General features: G+C 42.4%; 1 protein-coding gene across 18 annotated transcripts in view; it reads left to right on the forward strand.

Moving 5' to 3' along the window:
• Nucleotides 1–27952, forward strand: part of COL15A1 (collagen type XV alpha 1 chain) — a 290708-nt gene that overhangs the window by 213375 nt on the left and 49381 nt on the right. For all 18 annotated transcript variants that reach the window (XR_010598479.1, XM_065584078.1, XM_065584076.1 and 15 more), the window contains 9 exons: nucleotides 2338–2382; nucleotides 5448–5510; nucleotides 7404–7439; nucleotides 7532–7615; nucleotides 20562–20627; nucleotides 22940–22975; nucleotides 24253–24315; nucleotides 26028–26105; nucleotides 26227–26262. Coding sequence is in view for 17 of the 18 variants with exons in the window: in XM_065584078.1 (XP_065440150.1) it covers nucleotides 2338–2382; nucleotides 5448–5510; nucleotides 7404–7439; nucleotides 7532–7615; nucleotides 20562–20627; nucleotides 22940–22975; nucleotides 24253–24315; nucleotides 26028–26105; nucleotides 26227–26262 (507 nt within the window). In the remaining variant the exon portion in view is untranslated. The remainder of the gene's footprint in view (nucleotides 1–2337; nucleotides 2383–5447; nucleotides 5511–7403; nucleotides 7440–7531; nucleotides 7616–20561; nucleotides 20628–22939; nucleotides 22976–24252; nucleotides 24316–26027; nucleotides 26106–26226; nucleotides 26263–27952) is intronic.

The following is a 27952-nucleotide window of genomic DNA, read 5'->3' on the forward strand; positions in this document are numbered from 1 at the left end:
GCTACTCACTGGGGCCATCTTGGGGAAGCAGGTGCCTATTGAGGAAGAGGGGTTGCCTGATATACTGGCAGTGGGTGGGCGGGAGGGGGTTCCTGGTAGGGGGGAGGGAGATAAGTGGAAAGGGGTGCCCTGCAAGATGGGGGGGGAAGAGGATGAGACTGTATGTCCTGGGGCCACGCTGAAAGGCTGGGATCAGGAGGGGCCAGTTCTCAAGGGCACAGCTTTCCCCTGCCCATCTCAATCCCCACACTGTGCAGCTGAGATAGCCACCAACTGGCAGTTGTTCTCCTCTGCACAGGCATGCTGAGGAGGCCAGCAGAGAGTCAGTGAGGGGGGGAGCTAGGTCTGGGGAGTTTGAGCAGCTGAAAAATCCAAATACTGAATTTTTCAAAACCCACGAATTTTTTGGAGGTTTTCAGTAAAAGCCAGGGGCCCTAGTTATATGGTACATATTGTACAGTATCTCAATAAATAAACACCAAGGCCAAGACATTCTAACTTGAGAGCCTATGGGTAGGCACCTAAGTCTATATTTAGGCACCTGCGTAAGTAGCCTGATTACAGAGATGCTGCACACATACAATTCCTATGGAAGTCAGAGAAAGCTGCAAGTGCTCACCCCCTCGGCAAATTGGAATATTCAGGGCCAGATCATGCTCAGACCCTGTAAGGTCAGTCTGAATAGGACTTAGGAAATAACATGAGTTTCCTCTGAACTCTCCAGTCAGAGCATCCAGCCTTGCTTATCTTGACTAGCAACCACAACAAATCCAGTTCAGGATGTCATAAAGCTACACTTTTTGGATAAGGAAAGAGAGGAATCATAACGCAAACACGCTAGAATTATATCACTAGATGGACAATAATAGGTGATTTTTGTTGGAAGGACTGGCTGTAATATGGCAGGAGAAATCCATTGTTTTATCCCATTGTGTTTTGACTCAATGTAATCCCTCTTTGTCCTTTGTTAGCTCAAGGTTACATGTTATAGCTCCCAAAATGTGTGGGTGTCTGAGTGCCAGGAAGTGACTCTGTGCTTTCTAGAAAAACCTGCCTTTCTTGTCTTCCAAAAGACCCACCGCTTATAACCACAGTAACAGAAGAAAGATAGGATGGTCTGTGGTGAAAGACCTGGAATGAGATTTACAAGATATTTCCAGCTCTGCCACAGATTTCCTGTGTGACCTTGGGCAAGTTACTTAATCTCTCTATGCCTCACCTCCTCATCTGTAAAATGGGGATAATAGTTGGTTGCCTCACAAGGATGTTGTTAGGATAAATTCATTTATATGTGAGGCACTCAAGCCCAGATCCTCAAAGGCATTTAGGTGCCTAATTCCCATGGAGTTAGGCACCTAAATATCTTTGAGGATCTGGGCCTCAGATACTAATGGGATGTGCCTAGATGGATGGGTGGTCACATGTCTATTATATTGGTCTCCCAAACCAGTTTTGCATGGCATACCTTTCCCTCAGTAGCCAGCAGAAATGGACAATAAGCCATTTTCTCTTGGATTGCTGTTTTTCAGTCTGGCATAATCCTGTGAATCCCTTTATGGATTTTAACACATCGACTATTACCCCCCTATTTAAAACAAGCCTTTTGTTGACAGCTCTTGAGTGATTCCTGCCCAGATAATGAAAGGGACTGATTTTTCCACTGCCTTGCACCTCATGAAGTAATTTACTCCAGTGCAAAGTGGGTATAAAGTGGATGTACAGTGTCACCATTCTGAGTCAGTTGTAGGATTTTGCACCCACTTTTCACAGATGAAACTGATTTTCATTACCATGTGAAATCAGATGCAAAATGCAGTTTTAATGTACTCTGAGTGACAAGAGGCTCTAGAAATCCTAGAAATCACATGGAGTTTAATGTCCAACTAAGTGATAAGTTTAGTACAACATAACTCATCATATTTTTAGATAGAGCTATCCATCCCAGATCAATGATGTAACTTCAATTCATAGCACAGGTGCAGTCATCTACCACAGTGACCCTAGTGTTCTGTTTCCAGCTGATACATACGTATCCAAAATCTGTTTTTATGGATAATGAGATCATTGATTATTATGAAAAACTTCTTTTTCCACCAGAAGTCAGTGAAGTCTAATTATCATCAATCATTATTTCTATTTTAAACTGGTGTAACTTTGTTGAAATCAACATATTTCCATTCTCTCTGTAAGGAAAGTGGAGTTACACTACCATAAAGTTGTAGTAATGCAGAGCTGAAGAGAGCACTTTATTTAATTCTAAACAAGCAAGGTTTTTTTTAATCACTGTAGTTGTACTGCATTTTGATATTTAACATGACCTATGTATCTGAATTTCAGGGAGAAAAAGGGGATACTGGTCCACCAGGTATAGCAGGTTTAAAGGTGGGGAACTCATTTAACTTGATTTACAAATGCATTGTTTTTTCTCCTTAGTTATTTTCTTTATGCACTAAAATGATGGTAAATGTTGATTACATTGACAGAATTCTAATTATACACATACACACAATTCCCAGGGATGTTTTGAAGTACCTGAGTTGAATTATTATTGTCTGTAAATTGTGTGATCTGTTGACTGATGCTATGATGTTTAAAATATTCTGGGTCTGATTCACTATTGAGTTACTCCAGGTGTACACCAGTATGACTCCAGTGTAATCAACAGAATTACAGTGGTGTAAAACTGGATTAAAGCAATGACTAATCTGACCCTCTGTTTGCTGAACTTTTATCACAGTTTTATCATAGCACACCTGCTTGTTTTAATAAAACAGCATAATGTATTGGCTGCTGCTTGTTATAAATTCCATCTGCTGTACATATTTTGAATGTGCAGCAATCTGTATGGAGATGCCATTTCTGTACAATCAGAGAATACATTTCTTAAAAACACATTTCATTAAGACATTTGTCAGCATGCTAATTAAAGACAATGTACTGATGTATAGGAAAGATGTCTTGAGCTCTTTTGATTTCTGCAAGGATCTAACTAATTTTCTTGTGTGAACTATTGTTGAAGAAAGTGTTCTGCTTTATGGCCCTTCCTCCAGTAATTATTACTGAATGATGTATGCAGTTGTGATAAATAGTATTTTAAAGCATATTTCCAAAGGGCATAACTAGTGTGAATGAGATGACTACAAAGCTATGTACAAAATAAGCTATCGGAATCAATCTGTTCATTCCGTAAATAGTAAAACTACCTTGGCAGATAACTCTTCCTCTTAGAGCTGAATAACGTACGGTTCTGGAACCTTAAAATTGTGCCTATTGGGAATGAAAGAAGTGTGGTGGGGGGAGGGGAGGAGGGTATTTTTATTTTATTTTATTTTATTTTCATTTGTTTACAGGAACTCAGTGTTCAAGTGCCCAGTAAGACAAGCAGAAATAAAAAACTATAGGACAGTAGTTACCGAACAAGTGCCAGTTTTAGGAGTGATATAATGTTTGGCTTTGTCTACACTAACACTTTTGTTGGCAAAACTTTTGTTGGTCCGGGATGTGAAAAAACACACCCCTGACCAACATAAGTTTCACTGACAAAAGTGCTGGTGTGGAGAGCACTACGTTGGCAGGAGAGGCTATCCCACTGACATAGCTACCACCGCTCGCTGGGGGTGGTTTAATTATGCCGGCAGGAGAGCTCTCTCCCACCGGCATAGAGCGGCTACATGGGAGACCTTACAGCAGCACAGCTGTGCCGCTCTAAGGTCCATAGTGTAAACATAGCCTAAAAGATGTTAAGATCTGAATAATATTAAGAAATGTGACATGGCCATGCTGTGCTATTGACAGTTTGAATTATGTTAACTAAAATCATGTCTTTCTTTCCCAGTTAAACTTGAGTAAGAAAAAAAGTTGGTGAAATTATTGAACATTTGGTCCAACAAGAAGTGAATTAGCAGCTCTTAGTCCTAACCCTTAGTCCTCTTAGTCCTAACCCATTTCATCTGCACATGGGTGAAACTCACCCTGTTGAGGAGGTCCCCCAAGACCCTCTGTGCTGTCTCAACCTTAGCGTTGATGATTCACTGATAAAGCACCACCATGCAGCTGCATAGCACCCAGTATGTATACTGGGTAGCAGCCTACAGACATCCTGCAAGCTGTGGGGGAAGACCTGTTCACCCCATTTAGGCTGGTGCAGAAGGTGGAGATGGGAACTAACCTGGGGAGATTTCCTGAGATCTGTGATTACAGAAATGCAGTTATACACAAATGATAGGGAAGGACTTCTGCAGGTTTGTCAGCCCACTCTGCCCCGCAGTGTTTCACACACTTTGCTCATACAAAACCTGTTTGGGCTTTCCAGAGATGAAGTGAATTTCACTAACAAATAGGAAATGGGGTTACAGACTCTTTTCTCACTTGTAGAATTGCTAGAACGCTGTTGAACCCGTATGTACAGGTTTAGAGAAGTTTACTTCATGTGGCTACTTAAGAGAAAATGGGTAACATTTTCAGAAGTACCTAAGGGTACATCTGCACTAGAAACAAAGAAACAAAACCAAAACCCCACGGCAGCGAGTCTCAGAGTCCGGGTCAACTGACCAGGCTCTCCTTATGGGGCTAAAAATAGCAGTGTAGACGCTCATGCTCAAGCTGGAGTTGAGTTCTGAGACCCAGTGAGTGGTGGGAGGGGCTCAGAGCTCGAGCTTTCCAGGGGGAAAGTCTACACTGCTATTTTTAGCTCCGTAGCTCAAGCCCCTTGATCCAGGCTCTGAGACTTGCTGCTGTGGGGCAGGTGGGTGGATTGGTTGGTTGCAGTGTTGGCATACCCCAAATCCCACTTTAAAAAGTGAGTTTGGCATTTAGGCGCCTAAGCCCCATTGACCTTCAATGAGATTTAGCCTCCCAAGCACCATTTTGAAAATGGAACCTAGGCTCATAAGTCACTTGGGTTCTTTTGAAAATTTTACCCACTGTTAATGAAGTGCCCATTTGTTCTTCAGTAACATACTCTGCTGATGGCAGAGGAAAGGTGAGGTGATAAAAGGGTAGAAACTGTTCTTAATGAAGCAGAAACATCAATACTATTAAGGTTATTGGTGCTGTACCAAGGAAAAAGAAAAAATTTATAAACTATCATCTTCTAAGTCCTTATTTAGCGTAGAGAATCCAGGATGGCAGCCACAACCAGGGTCATCTGGCAGATTTAGAATCTTTACAGCTTTGTTTTTCTTTTAAGAAGTTTTGTTGAGCATTATACTGTAAATGTGTAAAAATGCCTTCAAAAAACAAAACTACATTTTAAAACTACAGTGCTACCTGAATTCTTAATTGTTTTATTAGCTGATTGATTTTTTTTTTAAATGACTGGTTACTGTGTGATGTTTAAAACTTTTCCAATGGAATAACTGAGCAGCTTTCTACAAACCTGATAGAATACCATGGATGCTGCATTGAATGTAAAATGAATAATAGAATATGTATTTCTGTTTTGATAGGGTAAGCAAGGTGCAGATGGAAAACCTGGATTTCCCGGTGTTGCTGGACGTCCTGGAGATGCAGTGAGTTGTACCACCATACTCTTTCTTTGTGTGATCACATAGCACAGTTCTTCCCAAACTATAGTCCATCGACTACCAGTAACCCCCAGAGCACATGCTAGTTGTCCGTGGAGGGATGGCTGGTTACACTGTGCTGGCTCTCATCCATGTATCCAGCGGCACCAGAAGCTTGAAAATACACATGATGCTTTCCTGGTGTTGTGTTACCATGTAAACAATTAACTGTAATTGCAACAGATATGTCATTCTATCACCAATGGGAAGGGCAGTGTCCACAAAGCAATCTGTATAGTAGGACATGGTCCACACTATGGAAAAAAATTGGAGACTCTTTGGTATAACACATTTTTAAATGTATTGGTAAGTTCCTGGTTCTAGAGAAATCTGCAAGCACTAATATTGTTAAGCATTTCTATTGTAAACTGGCAATTAATTCACTCTGTATTGAAACTTGGCAGGAAAGATATCGGCCTATGAATGCTTTTTTGGTTTGCGTATGTTCTGGAATAAAGTGTAATTTTTTAAATTAGAAGAGGAGAAAAATAGAAGCTCACAGGTTTTAAATGCTCTTGTGTGTTTAACTCAGTAACCCAACAGGTGAAAGTGAAATGTTAGAGAACATTTGCCCATAGTTGTTGAAAAATGTGGTTTGATTGCTTTGTGTTTTTAAGAAAAATTAAAACCCGCCAAATTATGAATCAATCGGCCAGCTCAGGCCTACCGGCGAGGAGAGGATTTATGGATCCTTGGGAAGCTTTCCAGCACACAAGAGTTACAGAGAGGCAGAAAGTGCCAGATGGCTAGTTGGCCATTGGAAGGGAAGTTGCAGAGGTTGAAGGAGGAGCTGGCCTGCCCCAAACCCTGCACCTCATGCACATCCTTACTTCATCTTACTTTAAGCCATTACAATAGTTCCTGTTTCTTTTCTCTACATGGTCATGAGTGACACTTTGTGTTCACTGTTGAGAGTTGCAGCGCTCGTGGTACAAAGTGTAATGAACTGGCGTCATTCTATGTTAAATGTAGGAACAACTGAGTAAATTAACTCTAAATTTCCTGGCTTATGTTAGTTTGTTAGCAATGTCACCCCAGCTCAATAGAATTTATTATTCAGTGAAATATTTACATATTTGTGTGAGGGGCATACATAATCTTGTTGAGTGAAGACAGGGCTGGGAAACAGGAAATCTGGGTTGTAAACCTGATTCTGACACTAGTTCACTCTTTAACCTGGGGCACATCACTTAAACCTCTTTGTCTCTCACATTATCTGGGCTGGAACACCAGCTGGTGTAAATCCATGCTGATTTTCACCAACTGTAGGTTTGGCTCCCTTGTCTATAAAATGCTACCCACCTTTGTAAATAACTCTGACATATAGAAATCAAGTACAATATAACTGCAATGTATTATGTTTTTACTACCAATAGAAAAAGCAGTATAAACTCTAACAAAAAGTAAGGGTTTGGTTGACTCTTTTTAATACATCAGATTTCTGCTAAAATATAATTTTTTATGGTCATAAAAATGCATAATAGATCAGCATGAGACGCACCTGTGAACCCTTCAATAAATCTCATGCTTGGATTTCCTTAGGAAAAAAATGCAGTGCTGTATGTGAAAAATACTATCTCTGTTTCCTTCCTCTCTGTTCTTTCAGCCCTCAATCACACTTGTACACTGTCAAAGGCAATAGAAATGACTAAAAACATTCAAAACCGATATACACTTAGGGCCTGATCCAAACCCATTGCAATCCAGAGTCTTTCCATCAACTTCATTGGGCTTTGGATCAAGCCCTTCATGAACATTGTTCTCTGATGGTGGGAGGGAAAGTATTGTCACAACTTTCCCTTGTAAATTGTTAACAATCCTTTATTAAATTGCATGCAGGGTCAAAAAGGGGACAAGGGTGACACAGGATCCAAGGTAAGATGGGATCAATTTCTTTCTAATTGAATTTCTACTGGGAATTTGATGTTTAATAAAGGGCCTTTCCATCTATACTACTATTGAAATAGGGTGAACCAGGACAGGATGGTGCCAGTATTGTTGGACCACCAGGGCCACCAGGACCACCAGGGCCAATCATAGCAGTACCGCAGGTAAGTGTCTTTGTAAAGTGTTAAGAACTTTACTGTCCTTAAAATGTATCTGGAGTTACATGGCAGTGAAGAACAACTGGTGCTGGTATTGATGTTCGGTTCATAGATACAGTCTTGAAAGGGAAAAATCTGCAATAAATATCTACACCTAATCCCCCTCCACATACACACATTTGTCCAATCATAATTTTGGTCATGACCCATGACCCATGACCCATGTGTCTCAAATCCAGCCTGTAGGATTATGGGAACAGCCACACTCCAGCCCTTCACCCCGCAGCCTGCTGACAATGGATTACCTGGGACCCAGGAAGCCCAGTTCCACTGTTAAGCTCTGCCCCAATGTCTGATTGGCAGAGTGCCAGAGCGGCTGACTGGCCCACTGGCCCTACTTAAGCCAGCAGCTGGAACAGGAAGCCATCTGAATAACTGAATTTCACCCTGCTTTGGACTGTATGCCTCCTGCGGCCTGCCTCCTGGCATCTTACTTGTGGCTCCTGATCTCCAGTTTGGCTCCTGCCTCTGAGCCTCTGGTATTCTGACCCGGCCTGACTCTGGTTCCCAACTCGTGATTCTGATCTCTAGTTTGTCTCCTTCTTTTGACTTCCCACTATCCTGACCCAGCTGACTCCACTTCTGTCTTGTGACTGTGGACTCTGGCTCCGACTACTACGTCTGGCCACCCATGACCCTGCCATGACAAAAAGATGAAAAGGGCAGTAAAATGAGTGAATGTTTGCTTCTCTTAGCATGTGCAGGTGACTCTGCAGAAGCCATGAAAAATGAAGAAAGATTAACTAGGGAATACAGAATAGAGGAACTATAAAGTAATGGGGCCTCTGTAGGTATGTCTACACTGTATTTAGACACCAATGGCTGGCCCATGCCAGCTGACTTGGGCTCGTGGGGATCAGGCTAAGGGTGTATTTAATTTTGATGTTGCTGTTAGGGCTTGGGCTGCAGCCCGAGCTCTGGGACCCTCACACCTCACAGGGTCCTGGAGCCTGGGCTCCCGCCAGAGCCTTAGTGTCTACACCACATAAACAGACCCTTAGCCTGAGCCCCACAAGTCTGAGTCAGCTGGCACAGGCCAGCCGCGGATGTCTTAATTGCAGTGTAGGCAGACCCTGTGACTCCAGCAATGCCTGGAATCAAACTGCAGTAGTGCCTAGACTCCACCATGCTTTCTAACAGGTGTACCGTACAAACCAAAGAAATAGCCCTTTTGCGGAATAGTATCAGCAAGTGTCAAAGAGCATGCTGGTGAAAGGTGGTCAGAGAGCCGCATATCCTTTCACAACACACACATTTTCAGTGGGGTTTGCTTAGTGTATTTCAGGATTTTAGGTTATAGATAATACTAGTAGAAAAAAAAGGAGCCTAGAAGTTTGGATGAACCAAATTGCAAACTGAATACAAAAGTCTGTGTAGTCAATTTGGTATGACATTGGGAATTGGAGAAGCTGTGAATGGCTACAGGAAACTTGTTCACTCAGGAGAGCCATGTAATTCCACCCTCTGAAGGATTCTGTTTGTTTGAGAGAAGTCAAGTGGTTAGCTGCAGTCTGCCAAGGCTTGTAATCAGAGGTGAGGAATCTGCATGATAGGAGCTAGGCAATAACAAAGTCAGAAATCTAACCAGACTTTACATTTTATATTGACTAAAGCAGTGAGGATTCTGACAGTGATAACAATTGTGAAGGAAAGTAGGTCCCTAATGATGGTGACCACAGCCCCAAAGGAGTTTGGGTGGCTTCTTTGCAGGACGAGAATGAACATGTTATCTTGAAAGTGGCTCAAAAACCCTGGGTGAATGAAGGAATTAATACTCTGTGTTTCATCCAGTTTCTGCTTTAATTTTTGACAGCTTTTTTAATAGCCTTCAGGTAAAAGGATGATCTGATGGTATAGGCCCTGGACTGAGACTCAGGAGGTCTAAGGTCTCTTCCTAGCTCTGCCGCAGTGCTTCTGGGTGACCTTCTTAGGCAAGACGTTTAACATCTCTTGCCTTCGTTTGATAACTATGTCCACCTGAGATGGATATTTTGAGGCTCAGTTTGTTAATGTTTGTAAAGGATTATGAGCTTGTTGGGTGGAAGGCACTTATGTGAGTGACTCGCCGAGCATCCCTGAAGCTGACACAGATGACGACGATGTTAGCATGCTGGAGGCCAAGCAGCTTCTCCACACACTTCACAATTGCCACACTCCACACGTTAATACGGTGATTAATTACTGCCGAGGAAATGTATTGTGTGTCCTCTCTATTGTCCAGGACTCCTGTATCAAAAACCTTAACTATACAGTACAGTAGTGTCGAGGGACCCCACTGTCAATTGGGGCTACATTATGCTAAGTGCTGTTCAGATACATATATACAAAAACCTAGCTTCTGCCCCAAAGATTTTGTAGTCTAGGAAGACAAATAACATACAAGGTGAGGGAGCGGGTGACAAATAAATGCATTCAGCTGTTTATGCATTTGCAACAAACTAGTATTATAAATAGACAAAGTAAATGCTGACTATCCCCATTTAGCTCTCAACCTATCCGCTGTTAGTTGGCTGGGGGGGTTGTTTTTTTTTGTTTTTTGTTTTGTTTTTTGAGGCATTGAAGGCACAGTGAGTTTGGAAGAGGTTGATTCTATAAGTTGATGTTGGCAAGAGACCAGGTGGGGCTTGATCTGAGAATAGCAGGTGTATTTATACAAGATGTATATATATTTGTATATATACGTATATAATGTATATTTATACATTAACTTTGCTCTGTAGAGGTTTTGTTAGCTAGAGAGTTCTAGCACCCCTGTGCATTTTGCTATTTCAACCTCACAGGAAAACCTCTTGAAGCATCAGTAGCACTGGACACACAGCAGACCTAATGCAAGCAGACATGCCAGCACCATGCCACTTTCTGTCAGTCAGTTTGGCAATTTAAACCATGGTGCTAGAACAACATCACAATAATATTCTTTTTCTATATTTTAAACTTTATTACTTGTGTAGTAGATAGATATTATTGGGTAGACAATAGCTGAAGGAAATTGGGCTCTGGTCTTGAAATTGATAATACACGAGCGCCATTCAGTTCAGTCACTGCTGTCTATCAGTTACAGCAGTGGGTCCTTAGGTTGTAATCAATTCAGAGAAGGACCCGTGTGTGTTTGTGTAGTGCCCAGCACAATGGGGCCTCAAATTGTTGTGATTGGAGCCCAGGTGAGCTACTGCAACAGAAATGAATAATCATCTCCCAAAGAGAGTCTCAGTTGTTCAGACATTCCTTTCTTCTGAATTCCTCCCGACATTCACCCATTGTGACTCCAAAGCCCAATACAAATGGGTTTTTTTCTCCCAGTTTGTTGTAATTTGCTGATATGAAATGCTAAAATGTGAGAAGTAAATCATTTAGGCTATTCTGCTCTGTGAACTTTTATATTTTGGTCATTTTGAAGGGCCAGTAAGTCACACTTGTCCTTTGGTAGAACATTTACACCATTTGTCTTTTCAGTGTAAAACTATAATTGATGTTTTACTGAAATCCTCTCCTCCCGCCCGTAAAGTTCAGGAGAAACCAATAGGGGGGAAAGTGAACAGCAAACTCTCTTTTTCTGTCATTGAGCCATCATATTTAATGTCCAAAAAACTAATGAGGAAGGAATGGAGAGAGTCTGATCCAGGAAATATAAAATAAATGTAAGTGATTTTTGCATTATGTTCTTTTGGCAATTCTGCCTCTAGCATTTTAATGTCCCATGGGATGAGCAGCTGAAAGCTCCACACATAATGTACTTAAAATCCAAGAATCCATTAAGCAGTAAAGCTAACAAATATTGTTATTTCTTCAACATATTAGTAAAAAAAGAAAGTCCCATGTTTTAGGCAGCACTCAGGATATGGTCTCACAAGGCTGACATGAAATGGCAAGCGGTCTCATTGCTGCATTATCACTGTGAAAGTTGCTTGCCAAACAAGCAAACAAACCAACCCAAAAAATAGGGCAAATGACTACACTTGGTGTGGGATGGAGAGACCAGGAACCTGCTATACAATAGGCATCTCTGTACTCTGTATTTTCATATTGCTATAGTATGCTTAAAACACGTGTGCGTGCCTGACACATATAGTGTCTAATTGAGGCTACAGATCGTTTACACTATACACAAATTGTCTGGTCCAAAGCAGGTTGAAATCAATGGGAGTTTTTCCATTAACTTCAATAGTCTCTAGATCAGACCCAAAGTGAATGGTTAAATACTGAGGAATTCAAAAGGATTGTGTAACCTCAGGCTCCTGGAATTCTGCCACCAACTGAAGTTATGGCAGAACAAGTGCAACAGCAGAATGCTTTTATTACTGTAATTGAAGTAATTAGCACACATCTTGTCCCATCTGGGGGGACACAGAGCCTGGAATACAGTGGAACCAATGTGATTCTGCTACACTGGGAGCCAGGCTACAGCAAGCTGCACAGGGGTCTGATGCTGCTCTCTTCAGGGGCAGAGTGCTGACACATGGACCTCAAATAGGTTTCCAGGTGCATAAATACAAATTTCAGCTCCTAATTATTGGCACCCATCTTTGCACATATTGTGGTGTATGAATTAAAAGGAGGCAGGTAGCAGCATCCATCAAAGAACAACATCCTTTAGGAGGCTGCATCACACCTGGAGGGAAGTGAATCTGGAGTGTGCCCAATTCATTGTATGTATTAGTGCTCAGTGGCTATAAATGTTCCCTGATGTGAAGGTTGAAGGACATTTTTCTTCTGCTATTCCTTTTCTGACACGCCCGCTTGCAAACAGCAATTTTCAAAACACTGTGTCTGTAGCCGGTATAGCAAAGGTTGGTGGTTTGGAGTTCAAGTGCTGGTATTACACAGGATGTGTTTTACAACATACGCAATCTGAGTCTGGAGTGGATAGCGTTGCTTGCTTAGATGAAAGAATGATATACAAATCAGAAGACAAATTGGACAAGTTAAAGTCTGTGTGAAGACATCTGAGATCAAAGGAGGGATATGTTTTTTAAAGCAAGTGGGACTATCAGGAAGAAAGGGAAAGAAATGAAGCAATCGGGAAAAACCGAATAAGGATGAGTAATAGGGTCTCTTCTATGTAAAAGGCATATATGGATAGTTTACGAAACCAAGCTGTCACCATCATGCTGTACTGTAATGTATGACTGCATTATACAATATGGGGAAAATAATTTCAATCCGTAAAGAAGCTGTCCAAAACCAAAATGAAATAGGAACAAAATGTCATTAGAGCCTGAATCCTGCAATGAGTTGTGCACAGTCAGGGCTTGGCTACACTTGCAAGTTAGAGTGCATTAAATCAGCCCCAGGCACCCTAACTCCTCAGGTGTCCACACTGGCAAGGCACGTGGACTCCACGGCTGGAGCTCCCCTGGTAATCCACCTCCATGAAAAGCATAGAGCTTGCTGTGCCCTGGCTGAAGCACTGGGGTGTCAGTATGGATGACGTGTTGCATTACTGTGCTGTGATTGGCCTCCAGAAACATCCCATAATCCCTTGAAGTCAAGTGGCCACTCTGGCATTGTTTTGAACTTGGCGGCAGGCATGTGGATATCCCCTTTCAAAGCTCCGTTTCTGACAGCCGGCATGCTTATCTGCTCCGGGACACAAAGCAAAACATTACTGTGGAATGCTGCTGCTGCAGAGGCAGTGCTGCGTGTGTGTGAGAGAGAGAGGCGGAGGGTGGGGGCTGATGTCAGGGGTTTCCCCCTTCCCCCTGTCTGAACTTACAAGACAGCATGCTGACACACTCTCTGCCCCCCAAAACACACGGTCCCTCCCCAGTGGCGTAGCCAGGTTCTAACATCAGGGGGAGCGAACACATAAAAAAAGGCGCCACCCGACATATCAAATTACTAATTACATACTTTTAAATTCGTTATACATATTTATTTTGTACTTAAAATAAAAACACAAGAATGATATTGTTTTACAAGTACGTGTGTTATTTTGCATTTAAAATATAAAAACAGTTTAACAGTATGACATCTATTTATATTGTATATAAAATCAAAACATAATAAAAACGTGTTATTTACTTATTTTACATTTCAAAGATAAGATCAAAACAATATGATAATCTATGAAGCAACTACAACAGCCTCTTTCGTCTAAGCTTCATTCTAGCAAAGTTATCTATTACTTTATTATAATCTACTTCAGTAGCCAATTGTCTTTCAATGGAGAGCAAAGCTAATCCAGACAATCTATCTTCACCCATTGTAGAGCGCAGGTAGGACTTTATAAGTTTGAGTCAGCTAAAGGATTGTTCCGCAACTGCGCTACTTATTGGCGAGGTCAGAAAAATGTGGTACAATCTCGAAAGGTTAGGATAAATGGAACACATATCATTGGCGATCATGAATTTCAGTACACTGTGGATGGTAAGTTTCTTGTCGACACTTGACTTTACCCTACCACTAGTGCTCATTATCTCTTTGTACATGTCTTTAAATGAAAGAAACTCTTCCACAATTTCATTTTGACTGTCGATCACATCTGAGTACATGTCTGTCAAAAATTCTAATTTATTCACATTATCCGTGTTGTCAAAATGCATTGGATCTAAACCACTAAATTTGGCAGCCACATTTTTAAAATGCTCAAATCTTTTACTCGTGCTATTTATAACAGAATCTAAGGACACTAAGTAGGAGTCAACTATGAATTTCTCTCGGGCATCAAATATTCCTTCTTCATCCTCTGCAATTTCCTCATGGAATCTTTTTCTCTTACGTATTCTGTGCTGCTTATATTCCGTAGTAATATCACATTTTCGAGCCAACTCGGTTGCTTCATTCTCAATCTGTTTGAATTCAGATTCAAATTCACTTTGAATGTTTTTCATATCATTTTCAAAAATCTGAATCAAATGAGAAGCGGTTACCAGATCTAGACTACTTTTCTGTAAATATGTGGATAAATGGAAAGCCTTCTCTAGCACTTTACTCCAGAATATAAGAAGAACTAAGAATTCGTAAGTATCGAGTGTTGCCAGAATATCCTTTGCCTCAGTGAGCTGTTTAGGAGTACAGTTTTTTTATCTCACCATCCACAATTCTTTGCAGGGCAATTACTAGTGCTGGTAAATTTTGCAAGACTGCCTGCACTGCTGACTTTCTAGACGCCCATCTGGTATCACAAAGTTTCTTTAGAATTAATGCGAAAGAGTCAATAAGATTGCATTGTTCTTCTTTTAGTATTGAAAGATGAGGTAAACTGCCAGAAAAAAAGTATACAGACTTTCTAGAGTTCCAAAAAACAACCGAGTTTGAATATTGTAGCTTAATGCATCAATCAGAATTAAATTAAAATTATGTGCACAGCAGTGCATAAAGAGTGCATTTGGAGCAATTTCCCGTATCCTAGTTTGGAGACCTGATATTTCACCCGACATGGTGCTTGCTCCATGACTGACCGTAACACATAGTTATTGACAGCCCCAAATTTTTGATTGCTGAAAGAAGAATGTTGAAAAAATCTTCAGCACTTGCTCCAGGTAATTTGCTGAATTGTATAAATTGTTCCACTGCATCACCGTTTACTGTTACATATCGTAAGAATAAAGAAAATTGATCAGTTCTGCTGATATCAATAGTAGAGTCAACAATTACGGCAAAGTACTTAGCTACTTTGATTTCAGCTACTATCTTCGATAGAAGCTTGGCTGATAAGGACTGTATGTCAGGACTGAGATATGTTGCATTTCGATCACGCAGTAATAAATGTTGTTCCAGTAATGTATCATTTTTAGCCAACAGCTTAATAAGGTCCAAAAAATTGCCTTCATTTGTACTTGGGGAACCTAAACCTCGATACTCGCGATGACTGCGGAATGCCAATCCCTGAATTCCCAAAAAGAGAACTGCATCTATAATACGTCGTAAAATCATCCTATTTTTTCTATCTCTTTCCCTTCCACCATTAGAAGACCAGCCAAGACTGTTCTCTTATTGAACAAATGGAATTTGGTAAGGAAAAGTTCCTTCTCTGCTTTTTTGTGACTTTCACTTTTTTCATGTTTTTCAATTTTGTGCGTACCTTTAGCAAATTTCTTGCAACCAGGTTTTGGATCACTCCAAGCATCCGACCGAGTTGCAAAAAGCCAACAAGCAAAACAAATCATAGTGTTTGCTCTTGGTGAATAAACCAGCCAGTGCCGGAGATTGTACGAACACTTTTCACTTGTTTTTGTTTGTACCAAGTTGCACTGAAATGATGTCCAGCTTCATCTTTTAGAAAATTGTCAAAATTATCTTTACGTTCTGGCTGACAAGGGCCTAACTCAAGCAGAGCACGTACTAGATCAGGTGTTACAGGTGTGTCACAAAACAAGTGTGGATCTGTTGGGTATTCCCTATGTGTGTCAACGATAGCACGGAGTCTTACTGTGTCATTCTTGTCCTCTGCATGATAGTCTGCTGAAGTAATCAGGTCTTCTGAGGACTCCACTTCCACTACCTGTGCAGCCGCAGCATCCCGGATGCTGTAACCAGCTCCTAGGTTGAAGTTAGGTACTAGCAAGTCTTCAGAGGGTTTTACCTCTGGTGAAACCGCAACGGCCGGGGCACCGTCTCCAGCTCCTGGGCTGAAGGTAGGTAGCAAGTCTTCAGAATGTTCCACCTCTGGTGCAAAAGACGTCATGGGCGTATCAAATGAAAAGTAGGCCTCCAACTTCACATAATTTGACGATTCTTTTACTTGATTTGCATCTTCCTTCATCTTCTTTCTGTCCCACCCGGATAGTTTCTTCTTCTTAGTGCGCTTATCCATCCCTTATCAGAAACAAATAAAATAAATATGAACAATATACGATTGTTTTTAAAATGTGAATTATTTAAAAAACTGTCCACAGGGCAGCCAGGTCAATTTCACAGCTCTATGAATTTGACGCCCGTCGAATTTGGTCAGCAAAGTGTTAAATGATTTGTTGAAAAGGTGCCTCTTTATTCAAAAATAGAGGAGAAGCGAAAACAATCCACACACTAAGAAGTAATCAAACAGACTGAACTATTTGAAATTATCCAAAGGGTTCAGCATTTGTTTACACTGCAGGAAACAATTCTTATGAGTACGCGTGCTTGTGCGGATGCCTGGGTGAGTGAGTATACATGTCAACAGATTTAAAAAAAGCACCGACAAAAGGGAGAAGACAAAATGTTTTTAAAAATGTGGGCCTCTTGGCTCTTGCAAGGGATTCACGTGTTACAAGACTGACTAATGCTGTTGTGGTAAGTGTTACAAGTATACAGAGGACATTTCTACCGTATTTGATTATGTGATGGAAGCTATGGCCCGGTACCAGGGGCTTTCCTGCACAAAAAAAGCAAGTCCCACTGATGTGTCATTTGTTCCTGAGAAGTGAGAACAAGTCAAGATTCCTGCTAAACAGGGGGCTGGATTGGATCTGGCTATGCTGATGACATCACCAGGCAGGTTGGGTTATAAATGAATGAAGGAGAAGCCCGGAGCACTAGCTCCGCACTTGCAAGGAGGCTGCGAAGCTTTTCCAGAAGAAAATGACACCGCTCAAAAATTATTTGGAGGTACCTGTATTGGAATGTGCTCTTTCGTCGGCGTTCTTTTGTCGGCGCTTTTTTGTCCTGTGTAGAAACGTAAACATTTCCACAGACATCCCCAAATACACACAGCCACACATCCAAATATACACTCAGAAGCACATACACTTTGACACACAGAGCGTGGAAACTGATGCGCTCCCCCAAACACACACACTGACACACAGTACATCTGTCACCCACACACCCTGCCATGCATAAACACCCCCAGACACGCAAACAGTTCAGTTCACTACTTTAGAAGGATAACAACTGTTGCCCAAGTTTGATGTAGAGCAGTGGTTCCCAAACTGGGGTTCGTGAACCCCTGGGGGTTCGCAAAATATTACAGGGGGTTTTCGGGAAAAAATTCCCTAATGGCGGACAGAGCTGTCCCTAGGGACCCCGGGCAGCACGAGGCCAGCAGCCCGGAGTCCCTGGACTTCCAAGAGCTAAGCAGATCAAAGCAAACATATCTATCACACTGAGGAGATTTAAATTTCAAGACCGCTTATAAGAAATGGAAAGGGAGGTAGATATTTTTGCTGTTTTTAAAATTAAATAGGCAGCTTGTATTATTTTTAAAATTATTATGAAGAACAAGTTTAAGCTTTGTTGTAACGTGAGTTGTTTGCCTGGACTGCTCAAGACCTGAATGCTTGTGTAGGAGGAACTCTTTGAGTTGGCTTCTTAGATACCTTCATGCTGTTTCAAATCTGATACTCCTTGATGAAACATAGGAGCCTTGTCTTATAACAGGCTTATTCAAAGTGATACAAGCTATGAAAGTGAGATCTTGGAAGAGTGTTGCCACTTTCATAACGTAATAAAAATACTGTAATGATTAATAATAAATAGTGTGTAATAAGCATGTCACAAAAACAAATGTTATATTTCCAAGATCACTGCTTTTATCATTTATACTCAGGTAAAGGAGAAAATCCCTGGAAATATTCATTTTTAAGAGGGGGGTTCACGAGACTTGACTTTTTAGTGAAAGAGGTTCACAGGTTGTTGAAGTTTGGGAACCACTGATGTAGAGGATGACAAATTGATTCTGGAGATCTGAAGTTTGGGGCAAGGGGAGTCCAGTGAGGATATGAGAGAGGGAGATCCCAGTGGCATCAGGAGAGATCTGGAGTGGGCGTCTGGTAGGGGAAGAGGGCATGGGAGAGTGGCAGTCCTGTTCTGATAGGGCACTGTGCTGAAAGTGTTGGGTGGGGGGTCTCCAAAGAAGGACTGCTGCAGAGTGGAGGGGTCCAGGGTTTTAGAAGAGATATTGGGGAAGGGGGAGGGTTCCATGGTTGACTCTTGGGAGGGTAATCCCTGGGTAATTTCTGCGTGAGGCAAGGATCAGAAGATTCCAGATAAGGGGAATGTCCTGGAGGTGGGATATTCTGGGGGAGTGTTGGGGGGTCTTTTGGGAGAGAGGAGATTACAGAGGTGAGGTTACAGGATTGGGAAGAGGGAGGAGATTTTGGAAGGTTTATGGGGGAGAGGGCTACAGGGGGCAGAGATGCTGGGGGAGGGAGTTTGAGGAAGAAGTGAGTCCATCGGGAAGATTGTGGAGAGAGGTTTTCCAAGGAGGGCCCGGGGGTGGGGAGGTCTGCATCACTCCTCCCAAGGACAGACGTTTCTGGCGTCTGACTTCACTGGCTAGCACTCAAGCCACAAGTGACGGGTCCCTTGCAGACACCTCTCTCCATAGCAACGTAATTGCTTCCCGTTAAGATCCTGACAATAAGCAACAAGATGAATGGGGGAAAGAGACAGACAGAGCCAGGGGAGGGGACAGGTCTTGCTGCAGGGAGCAGGAGGGCTCGGCAGCTGGGGGCCAGGCCTGTTGGGGGACAGAGGGCGGGGGATGGATGGATGCGGTGGACAGGGAGGCTCAGCAGCGGGGGCTCGGGGGCAGTGGCCGCTGGCCCTGAAGCAGGGGCTGGGGGGCGGGAAAGGGAGAGCTCAGGGGCTGGGCGGCGGCGGGCAGAGGCAGGACCGAGGCTCTCGGGGTTAAGGCTCCAGTTGATCTGAGGCTCTGGGCTGCCCGCAGGGCCCCAGCCTTGGCTCTCTCGCCTCAGGCTGCCCGCCCCCCAGCACGCCCCCGAGCCCTGCCTGCACAGCTGGCCGGGGCTGCGTCTGGTTGGCAGGCAGGCAGGCGAGCTGGGAGCCAGGGGGTCCTCACGTCCTTCCTCCACGCCTCCCCTGCCGGCCTGGCCGCTCGGCGTCTCTGGTCACTCCCCACCTCCAGCAACAGCTGTCCTCCCCGAGCACCCCTCACCAGGCCCCGTCCCAACTCCACCCCCTCCCTGCCCCATTGGACCCCTTCCCAAATCCCCGCCCCCTACCCCGCCCCAACTCCACCCCTTCCCTGTCCCTATTGGACCCCTCCCCAAATCCCCACCCTGGCCCCGCCTCTTCCCCAGCGTGCCGCGTTCCCCCTCCTCCCCCCTCCCTCCCAGGCTTTCCGTGCAAATCAGCTGTTTTGCGGCCCAAGCGCTGGGAGCCAGGGGGAGAAGCAGAACGTGGCGGCACGCTCAGGGGAGGAGGCGGAGCGGAGGTGGAGGTGAGCTGGGTGGGGCAGGGACCGGGGCACCCATGGAGTGGATGCCCAAGGTGCCACTTTTGGAGAATGTGCTCAGTGGGGGAGCGGCCGCTCCCCCTGCTCTCCCCCTATCTACGCTCCTGTCTCTCCCCTCACATACACACAACACACTCCCTGTCACACTCCACACCCCCATTTGAAAAGCACGCTGCAGCCACTTGCACACTGGGATAGCTACCACACTGCACTGCTCTCTGTGGCATTGCAAGAGCTGCTAATGTGGCCACCCCACTGCGCTTGCAGCTGATAGCATGAACACGCGGCAGTGCTTTCCCTGCTGCTGTCTCCGAGGGCTGGTTTAATTCCTGGCATTCTACATATGCAAGTGTAGCCATAGCCTCAGACTCCAACACCCACTCAGCACTGAAGCATGGGGTCTAAAGCACTTATTTTAATCTTCATTCTATAGAGAAAAGATGATCTCAAGTTACAACCCTTCTGTGTCTGTTTCCTCATCTGTAACATGGGGATTCCGACCTCATGGGGACATAATGATACTCAGTTCTTCAATGTTTGTAAAGCACTCTGAGATCATTACATATAAGGTGTAATAAAAATGCGAAGTAGCGGTATTCCAAATGCACGACACAAAAGGAAAAAGCAAAGAATGTTCCCAGTAGCCTGGTCTACATTCTCTATCTCCACAGTTATAATAGGATGTTGTAAGCTGTCTGCATTTCTAGAAATGTGTCTAGCCCAGAGAACCAATTTAATATTTGAGATACCCTGTTCTTTGTCCTTATTTTTTAGCTACTACTCAATGATACGGATGGAATTTCTAATTTTACTGGAATGAAAGGACTGCTTGGGCCTCCAGTGAGTATATTCTGCTTTGTTAAATGCAAGGATTTGTTTCATACTTCATTGCCTCTCTTTAAGTACTTTGCAAAGCCCACTTCCCTGTTCTTTAGACACACACGCACGCACTCATACACTTCTAACTGACTTCTGTGGGACATGTAGAGAGACATGTTCTGAGAACAGAATTGGATCCTGTGTTGGTAAATTAACTTCCCTACATTTGTGTAAAATGTATTATAAAGAAAGGAATTAGAGATGGGCCAAACTCTGACCCTGAAGGACAGATGTCTACCTAACTGGAAGAGGAGAACTGGTGCAGAAAAAAATAAAAGCCCATCTTTTTGGGGTTGCATCTATTTCTAGGACCAGACATTTTGTTTGCTTGTTAGTTTGATTTTAGGGTCCTGAAATGTTTTGATAAGATTTTGTTCCTTTCTGCCTGAGGCTTGAACCAGAAATCCTGAACTACTGCAAATGAGGCTGTTCTCATGGCATTTCTAGCTGTGACTGAAAGAGATGGAAATCTTATGAGACAACTATTGATGCAAGATTTGGGGCTTGTTTTTTTCAGCCAGGAGTTCAGGAGAGTTCAGTTAAACATCTGAAATTCTGGATGCTTCTCTGTACTGATTCCAAGCTCCAACAGCTAGATTCACCCGTGTGCTCAGGCTTCTTTGCACCACTGCTTTTATACAAAACAAAGCAGACTTGATTTAAGGTTACATTTTTGGATTTGCTCATTGCTATTCCCTGCAGGTCCCGCCCCCCTTGATAACTAAGCATCATGTGACTAATGACTGGAAATCACTTAAGAAACGCTTACTAGTTGTCCCAAAAGCCACATTTGAGGAAGAAGGCTGTGCTGGGGTGGGGGTGGGTTTTTTTTTGCTTGTTTTGTTTTTTGCTTTTTAATTTAAAAAAAACTGGTTCAGAGGAGAATTCAAGACAGCACATTCAATTTCTATTGACTTTGTGGGAGCTGTATGGATGCATATGAGGGTAGAATTGGGCCCATGTGCCTTATGGATTTGAGTGGCTCACCTTTATAAACCTTATGGGCGGTGAGTATAAGAGGCTTGGAGGCTAAACCTCCCCAAATGGGGCAAGAAATGCCAGATGCTCAGAGTGTCCCGTTAGAACAATGTATCTGACATGAACAAACAGTATCTTTTATTATTTTCATTGCGTGTGTTGATAGCTCCTGTTACCAAAGTAAATGTTTAACTCTTGTTTTGAACACAGATGGTTTTATTTAATTGAAGCAAGGGATGAACTTCTTTCCACCCCTGGAGCAGATTAAGGCTGAATCCTTTCTGAGATTCTGGAAAGTTCTGTTTCAGACTTTGTTAGCCCCTTCTCTGCAACCTGTCATTTGTGCTCTCCTAGCCTTTTTCCACTCGCCCCGTCCAGTGGCCCCTGTAATTTTGGCAGCAGCTCTTTGTGCAGTCCAGCATTTCTCACAACAGTAGATTCTAATTGCTGTGTAACTTGCATCTTCCATATTGTGCAGCAAAAATGCATTCTAGGTAGTGTATATAACGCATATCATGTTATATTTCAATTTTATATTTCATGTCTGGAGGAGGCATGCTGGGGATCTGGTGGGTCACTGTCAGGGTTGCAGAGAGAAGGAGAACCTTGGGCTTCCCACCCAAGAATCTCTGTGGCTACCTGTAGTGGACAGCCAGGCCTTAGACCTTTCCCTAAAAAGGAAGGAGAGCCAACAGGGGGAGTAGTAGACTGCCAAGCTCACCATGACTAAAAAGACAATACAGATGACTCTTCACACACAGCACAGCCATCCAGCTTTAAATTTGACCCCCTGGGGATGGCAAGAGGAACTGGGATGGTAACAGTACCTTACTTCCCTCAACAAATCTGTCATTTCCTCTGTGCCGAGCGCAAATCCAAATCAGGTCTCCTATTCATAGTGCAAAGGGCCCTCTCTGTTCTCTGTGCAACACCACTGATCCATGAGCTATTTGCTGCTGGCTGGCAGAGGCTGAAGAAGGAGTAAAGTATCGTGATGTCCTTAGGACGGAGGGGGCAGAGTTAAGATATTATGTGGCTGTGCTGTGAGGAAAATGTCACCTAAACTCTCTGCATTTCCTGGGTTTTCCAACATTTGAGAATTAATCTCTAATGCTCTGGAGAGAGCACAGTGTAGTGCTGCGTGTCTGCAACCTTAACACCACCTTAATGAAGTCTTTTGCATGTGAATACAGTTAAAAAATAGTTAATGTTCACAAACTCGTAGATACGTAGAAACTGCATAATCCGTTTTACAAGTCTATAATCTGTACTTGTGTGTTTTTTGCGTTTTACAGGGGCCAGACGGCAGGCCCGGTCTACCAGGCTTTCCTGTAAGCATTACATTCTAAGGTTTTATGTCAGTTTTAAGTATGGAAATGAGCGCATCAATGTTTCAGCATTTGGAATCATACAAAATTGATACAAAGCCTGACAAATTCTCAAAGTTCATAAATGTCAAATGGGAGAATGTAAGTCTGAGTAAAACTAGACAGAATGTTACAGTTTACTGTAGAAATAAACACTTGTTCAATGGAAGTTAAAAGATGCATCATCCATTTTGGTACATAAATTGTATCATATTTATACCTAACATTTGACTTAATTCAATTTAGTTCCATATTTTAGATCTGTAACCAGGTCTGATAAGTGTTTACTCCCTATAGAAAAGCCCTACAGAATTTATTAAGGGATGAAATCAGTAGGGTATTAAAGAAATTACCTTCAAAGCTATAGCATTTACTAGAGAATTATATCCTTTCTATGGGTTTTTTGGCTCATCCTATAACATTCTATAGCAGGGACATAATACACTGTTTAAATTCTATAGGGTGATACAAAGAACTCTGCAAAATTATTTATTAAATTCTATAGGACTTCTCCAAAATGATGTAATAACAAAGTCCTAGAACCTTAGTGTCATGCTGACTGTCTATTGTGATCAAATTGTAACTCCCTACCAATTTTATTTAGTTTATGGATTCAGATATAAGAATTTTTCAAAAGTTTCAAAAGCCATTGATGGTTTCAGAGTGTAGGTTTGGGTTCAGGATCCCAGGCTCCATAGTCCATAGAAAGAATAATCTAGGCAAAAGGTAGGTCAGTGTTTTGTGGGCTGCATAGAAACGGAGACAATGAATGGAGAAGCTTTTAAAAATTAATGTAACAAGTTGTATAAGATTCCTAATTGTTACTAGAATAATTGTGAAGACTTCAATGTCACTCTCATCCTGCTTTAGCTGTTAGTTTTGTTCTTTACTGATGCAGAAGAAACACAGAAACTGGAATTCAGCTTTTGCAGGGTAAAAAAAAAGATTTTTTCAGTGCACTTTCAAGGGAAATCTGCAACACAAATGCAAGCCAGCCTTTCTCCACAAAACAACTATAGGGAATAGTTTCTGTAATTAAGTGATGCAGATAGCAGTGGCCTTAGACAAGGGAAAGGAATTCCTGGGACAATTAAAACTGTAGTGATTCAAAGTTTCAGATCTCCAACTATCTGAAATTAAATTGATCAAAATGTGCTTCCTTATGCTCAACTGATATCTGAAAAGTCTTATCCAAACCAGTTATAAAAGAGACAAACAGACTTTTGTTTTTACTCTTTCAGGGCCCAAGGGGACCAAAAGGTGTCATTGGACTGACTGGATTACAAGGACCAAAAGGACAACAGGTAATAAGGAATGAGTAGCATTCCATGTGCACTAGAGAGATGAATATGCTCAGAAATGTGTTAAACAATTTATGTCTGGTGGCATTATTCTGTTGCTTTTATGGTTTTCATTTTGCTCTCCACAGGGATATTAATGAGTTGCTACTAGAGTTTCAAAAGAGATTTCAGTGGAAATCCACAATATTAAACAAAATACCTTGAAATTCTGTTGGGGATTAATATACAGACTCTGGTGCTGAAACTCTACATTTCCTTTTGCACAATTGTCAGAATGACTCTGCATAAACATTAAACATTTTGGGTATGAGGTGACCTTTTTCTGTAAACTGAGCATCCATGCCAATGGCGTAGGAAGGAAAAAGGAATCGCAGCAAAAAGGCTATGTAAATTATAGAAGGACAAATTTTGTCCCTCCTCCGTGGGTACAGAGGACCCTGCCTGTAGCAGAACCCCACTCCACAGAATGAGCAGGATTTGAGGACTCTAGTTCTGTGGGGTTTGGGATTGTGGCATTGTTGGGAGATGAATGGGGGCAGGAAGCAGGTGGTCAGGAACAACTGGGCTACTGCAGCCTTGAGGATGAGAAGAGAAAAAGGAACGCAAAAGACCACTCTTCTGATCCTTTGCATTCTTAAGTAGCTTATACAACTATTTCGTTGGTTCCCAGAGCAGGAGCAAAACTAGCACTCCTTAACTGTGAAATTACATGCTGGTGAATGAAAGATGGTATGCTGAGTTTCTGGCGTGTGTTTGACCACAGGGTCAATGATCATCCAATGATCCTGAGCCAAGAATGGCAGCTGTTTTTAAGGCTGCTGATCTCAGGCTGCACAACTGAAGGACCCCTGGGAGTGTGGGCTATCGAAGAAATATTTGGGGAAATACTCTCTTTAGAGGTCCCTGGAATACTTTCCTCACGGCACTGAGTCCATAGTACTGAACAGGAGATGGGGCTAGTGACGCATCCAGGCCAGCCTGCTTGGGAGCCTAAGTATGAGTGATTCAAACATTTCTAAGGCTTCAGGGAAGAAGCAGTAGAATGGCAGTGCGCTGAGCTGAGTATTCAGCAGTCACTGTGGTGAGCGGGGCAGTGGTTGGTGTCAAGCCAGAGGCCACATTTCTTCACTTTGAGGTTATGGGACCAGGTTGTTCAGGATGCCTTGGCTGCAGTAGGGTGGGTGATGGCAGCTACTAGGCCACACTGGGAACCACTTATTCCCACTGCGGAGCAGTTATTCATGTGATTAGTCCCATTGAATTCAATGGGATCCCTCCTTGGAGTAGCAGCTCACTAGTGAAACTAAGGGGTTCACAATCTGGCTCTCGGTGGCTAAAGTTTATCAACTAGAGGTAATAGGACAGCATCATGCTCCAAATGTTTAGAAGAAAAGACTTCTGCTTTGATGACAGCCAGGGAGCTATTGATGACATAGGGGCACTAGATAAGGGAAGGCTTGTTGTATTATTTTGGTTCTCTTTCAGGGCTTTTAGGAGCAGGATATTTTTGTTTTATCGTACCATTGTTAAAAAAGAAACAACCCTCATCTCCCCCTACCATTGAAATCCACCCTAGTCACATTTTTGTAGTTGCCACCTCTCCAACCAGCCTGTCACCACTTTGAACTAACAAAAATGTAGCTGTCTGTCGGTGCAAGTAAAGCTTTGTTTAGAACTGTTGTATAAACATCGCAAAATTATTATGTGAATTGTAGGGTGAAAAGGGAGAACCCGGATTTATCGTATCTGCAGATGGATCTCTAAGAGAACTAACAGGAAGACAAGGGCAGAAGGTAAGCTAATACTGTTACCAAGTTCTTTTGGAATCCTTGGTGGACTTGCACTCCCTTTCTAACCAGGCCAACAAGACATTAGAGTTTCTCTTCATCACTAATATAAATGTCTCTCTCACAGGGTGAACGTGGGCCAATGGGGCCACCAGGGCCTATGGTAAGATATTTGCTATTTTTTAATGTATTTGTACTTTTTGATTTTACAGAGATTACCTCAACTTAGTCAATTAGCTTTAGTTTTTCAGTACCATTAGGCAAAGATGAAGCATAATACCCACAGACAGCAATGTCTTTCAAGTATTTGTCTTTGGTATACAGTACTGCAAATTGTTCCTGTTTTGATTTAGAAGTTAACAAGTGATAGCACATATGTATCGTTTGATAATTAAAAAACAGAGGCCAAATTTTTCAAAACTTGTTCGCAAAGCTAGAAACCTAAATCCATATTCAGCCATCTAAATAAGTCTGACCTGATTTTCACAGGTGCTGAATTGTGTTCAGCTCCTTTGCCTTCAGTGGAAGCTGCAGATTGGACATGAAAATGAGGCCATTTATTTAAGTACCTAAATATAGCTTTAGATGCTTTGCTTTAGGCTCCCTAGGTTTGAAATTTTTTGACTCTACAAGGAATGATGCTCTCAAAGCTTGAAACTTCATAACTGGAAAATAGTTGAACAGTAAACAGGGGGGATGAATTTGGTACAATCCGTTGCAGTGCGTTCCAGGTTTAATGATTTTAATCCCTTTACCTTGGAATGCACCATTTTTTTGTCAGATTTTAAAAAACTCCCTTGGCTAGAAGAGGGTAGTGGTCTTCCTGAACACCATGCATTTTGGGGCCCAATTCATCCTTGGTGTAACTCCACTGATTTCAGTGGGTTTACCTCACATATGAATCTGGCACTTCTGAATTTTAGGAAGACATCAGTTCTAAGTTCCTGACCCCAAATTATGATACAACACGACCCCTGCTTATTTCAATTCCCAGTTTTAATGAGCATTCTCTCAGTTCCTTTTACAGCTATAATAGTCTCAGTGCGGAAAATGCAATCCTGAAAATTGTGTGTAAAAGTGATGTACAGTAAATTTAAAATACAGCAGGCCAGATTTTCAAATTTAGGCACATGTGATTGCACACAAGTCTAAACTATGAATGTAAATGCCCAATGGGTGTATCTACATCAGGTATTTACATGCTTACTTGTTAGTTGGGTGCCCAGCTGACTATGTTCAGGCACAAATACTCACTTTGTACATACACATCACATCTGAGAGCGTAAATTATATGCATACAATTCTAAGTGCACAACTGCAAGCATCTACATTGGAAAATTTGTTCCAGCATTTAAAGTGAGTATCCCGGAGTGTCAAAGTGAGATCCTGCTGTGATTCAAAGGCAAATTACACTAGGTGAATTTGTGGTTTAACACTAGCTGGCTAGAAAAATTGACAGAGGAGGCAGTTTGCTCTTAGCAGCTTGACAAAGGCTACAGGATCTATAGCACTAATGACATTAATGAGAGGTTGGGAGCATCTGCAAAGATGGCAGGCAGGAATGAGGTAGAGAAATCTCTGAAATATCGTGCTATGCCATACCTATGATGGTGGCACAGACTGACTGGCAATGCTTTGGTTGCCTCTGGTGCATGCAGTGTGTATTAGGTGCGCAGCCTCTTGGGAACCTATGATTTGTTTGACCTCCTGCTGATGCCATTTGTTATGTGCCGAAGTTGAAGTTTCTTGTGCTGTGTCTGTTTGCATCATCAACCTTCTTTTTTTATCATGTTCCCTGGTGACCTGCTGGGTTGATAGACTATGAAATATTATGCAGTGGTTTAAACCACTTC

Source organism: Chrysemys picta, chromosome 2 (genome assembly GCF_011386835.1).
Source record: "Chrysemys picta bellii isolate R12L10 chromosome 2, ASM1138683v2, whole genome shotgun sequence".
NCBI classification, from domain to species: Eukaryota; Metazoa; Chordata; order Testudines; family Emydidae; genus Chrysemys; species Chrysemys picta.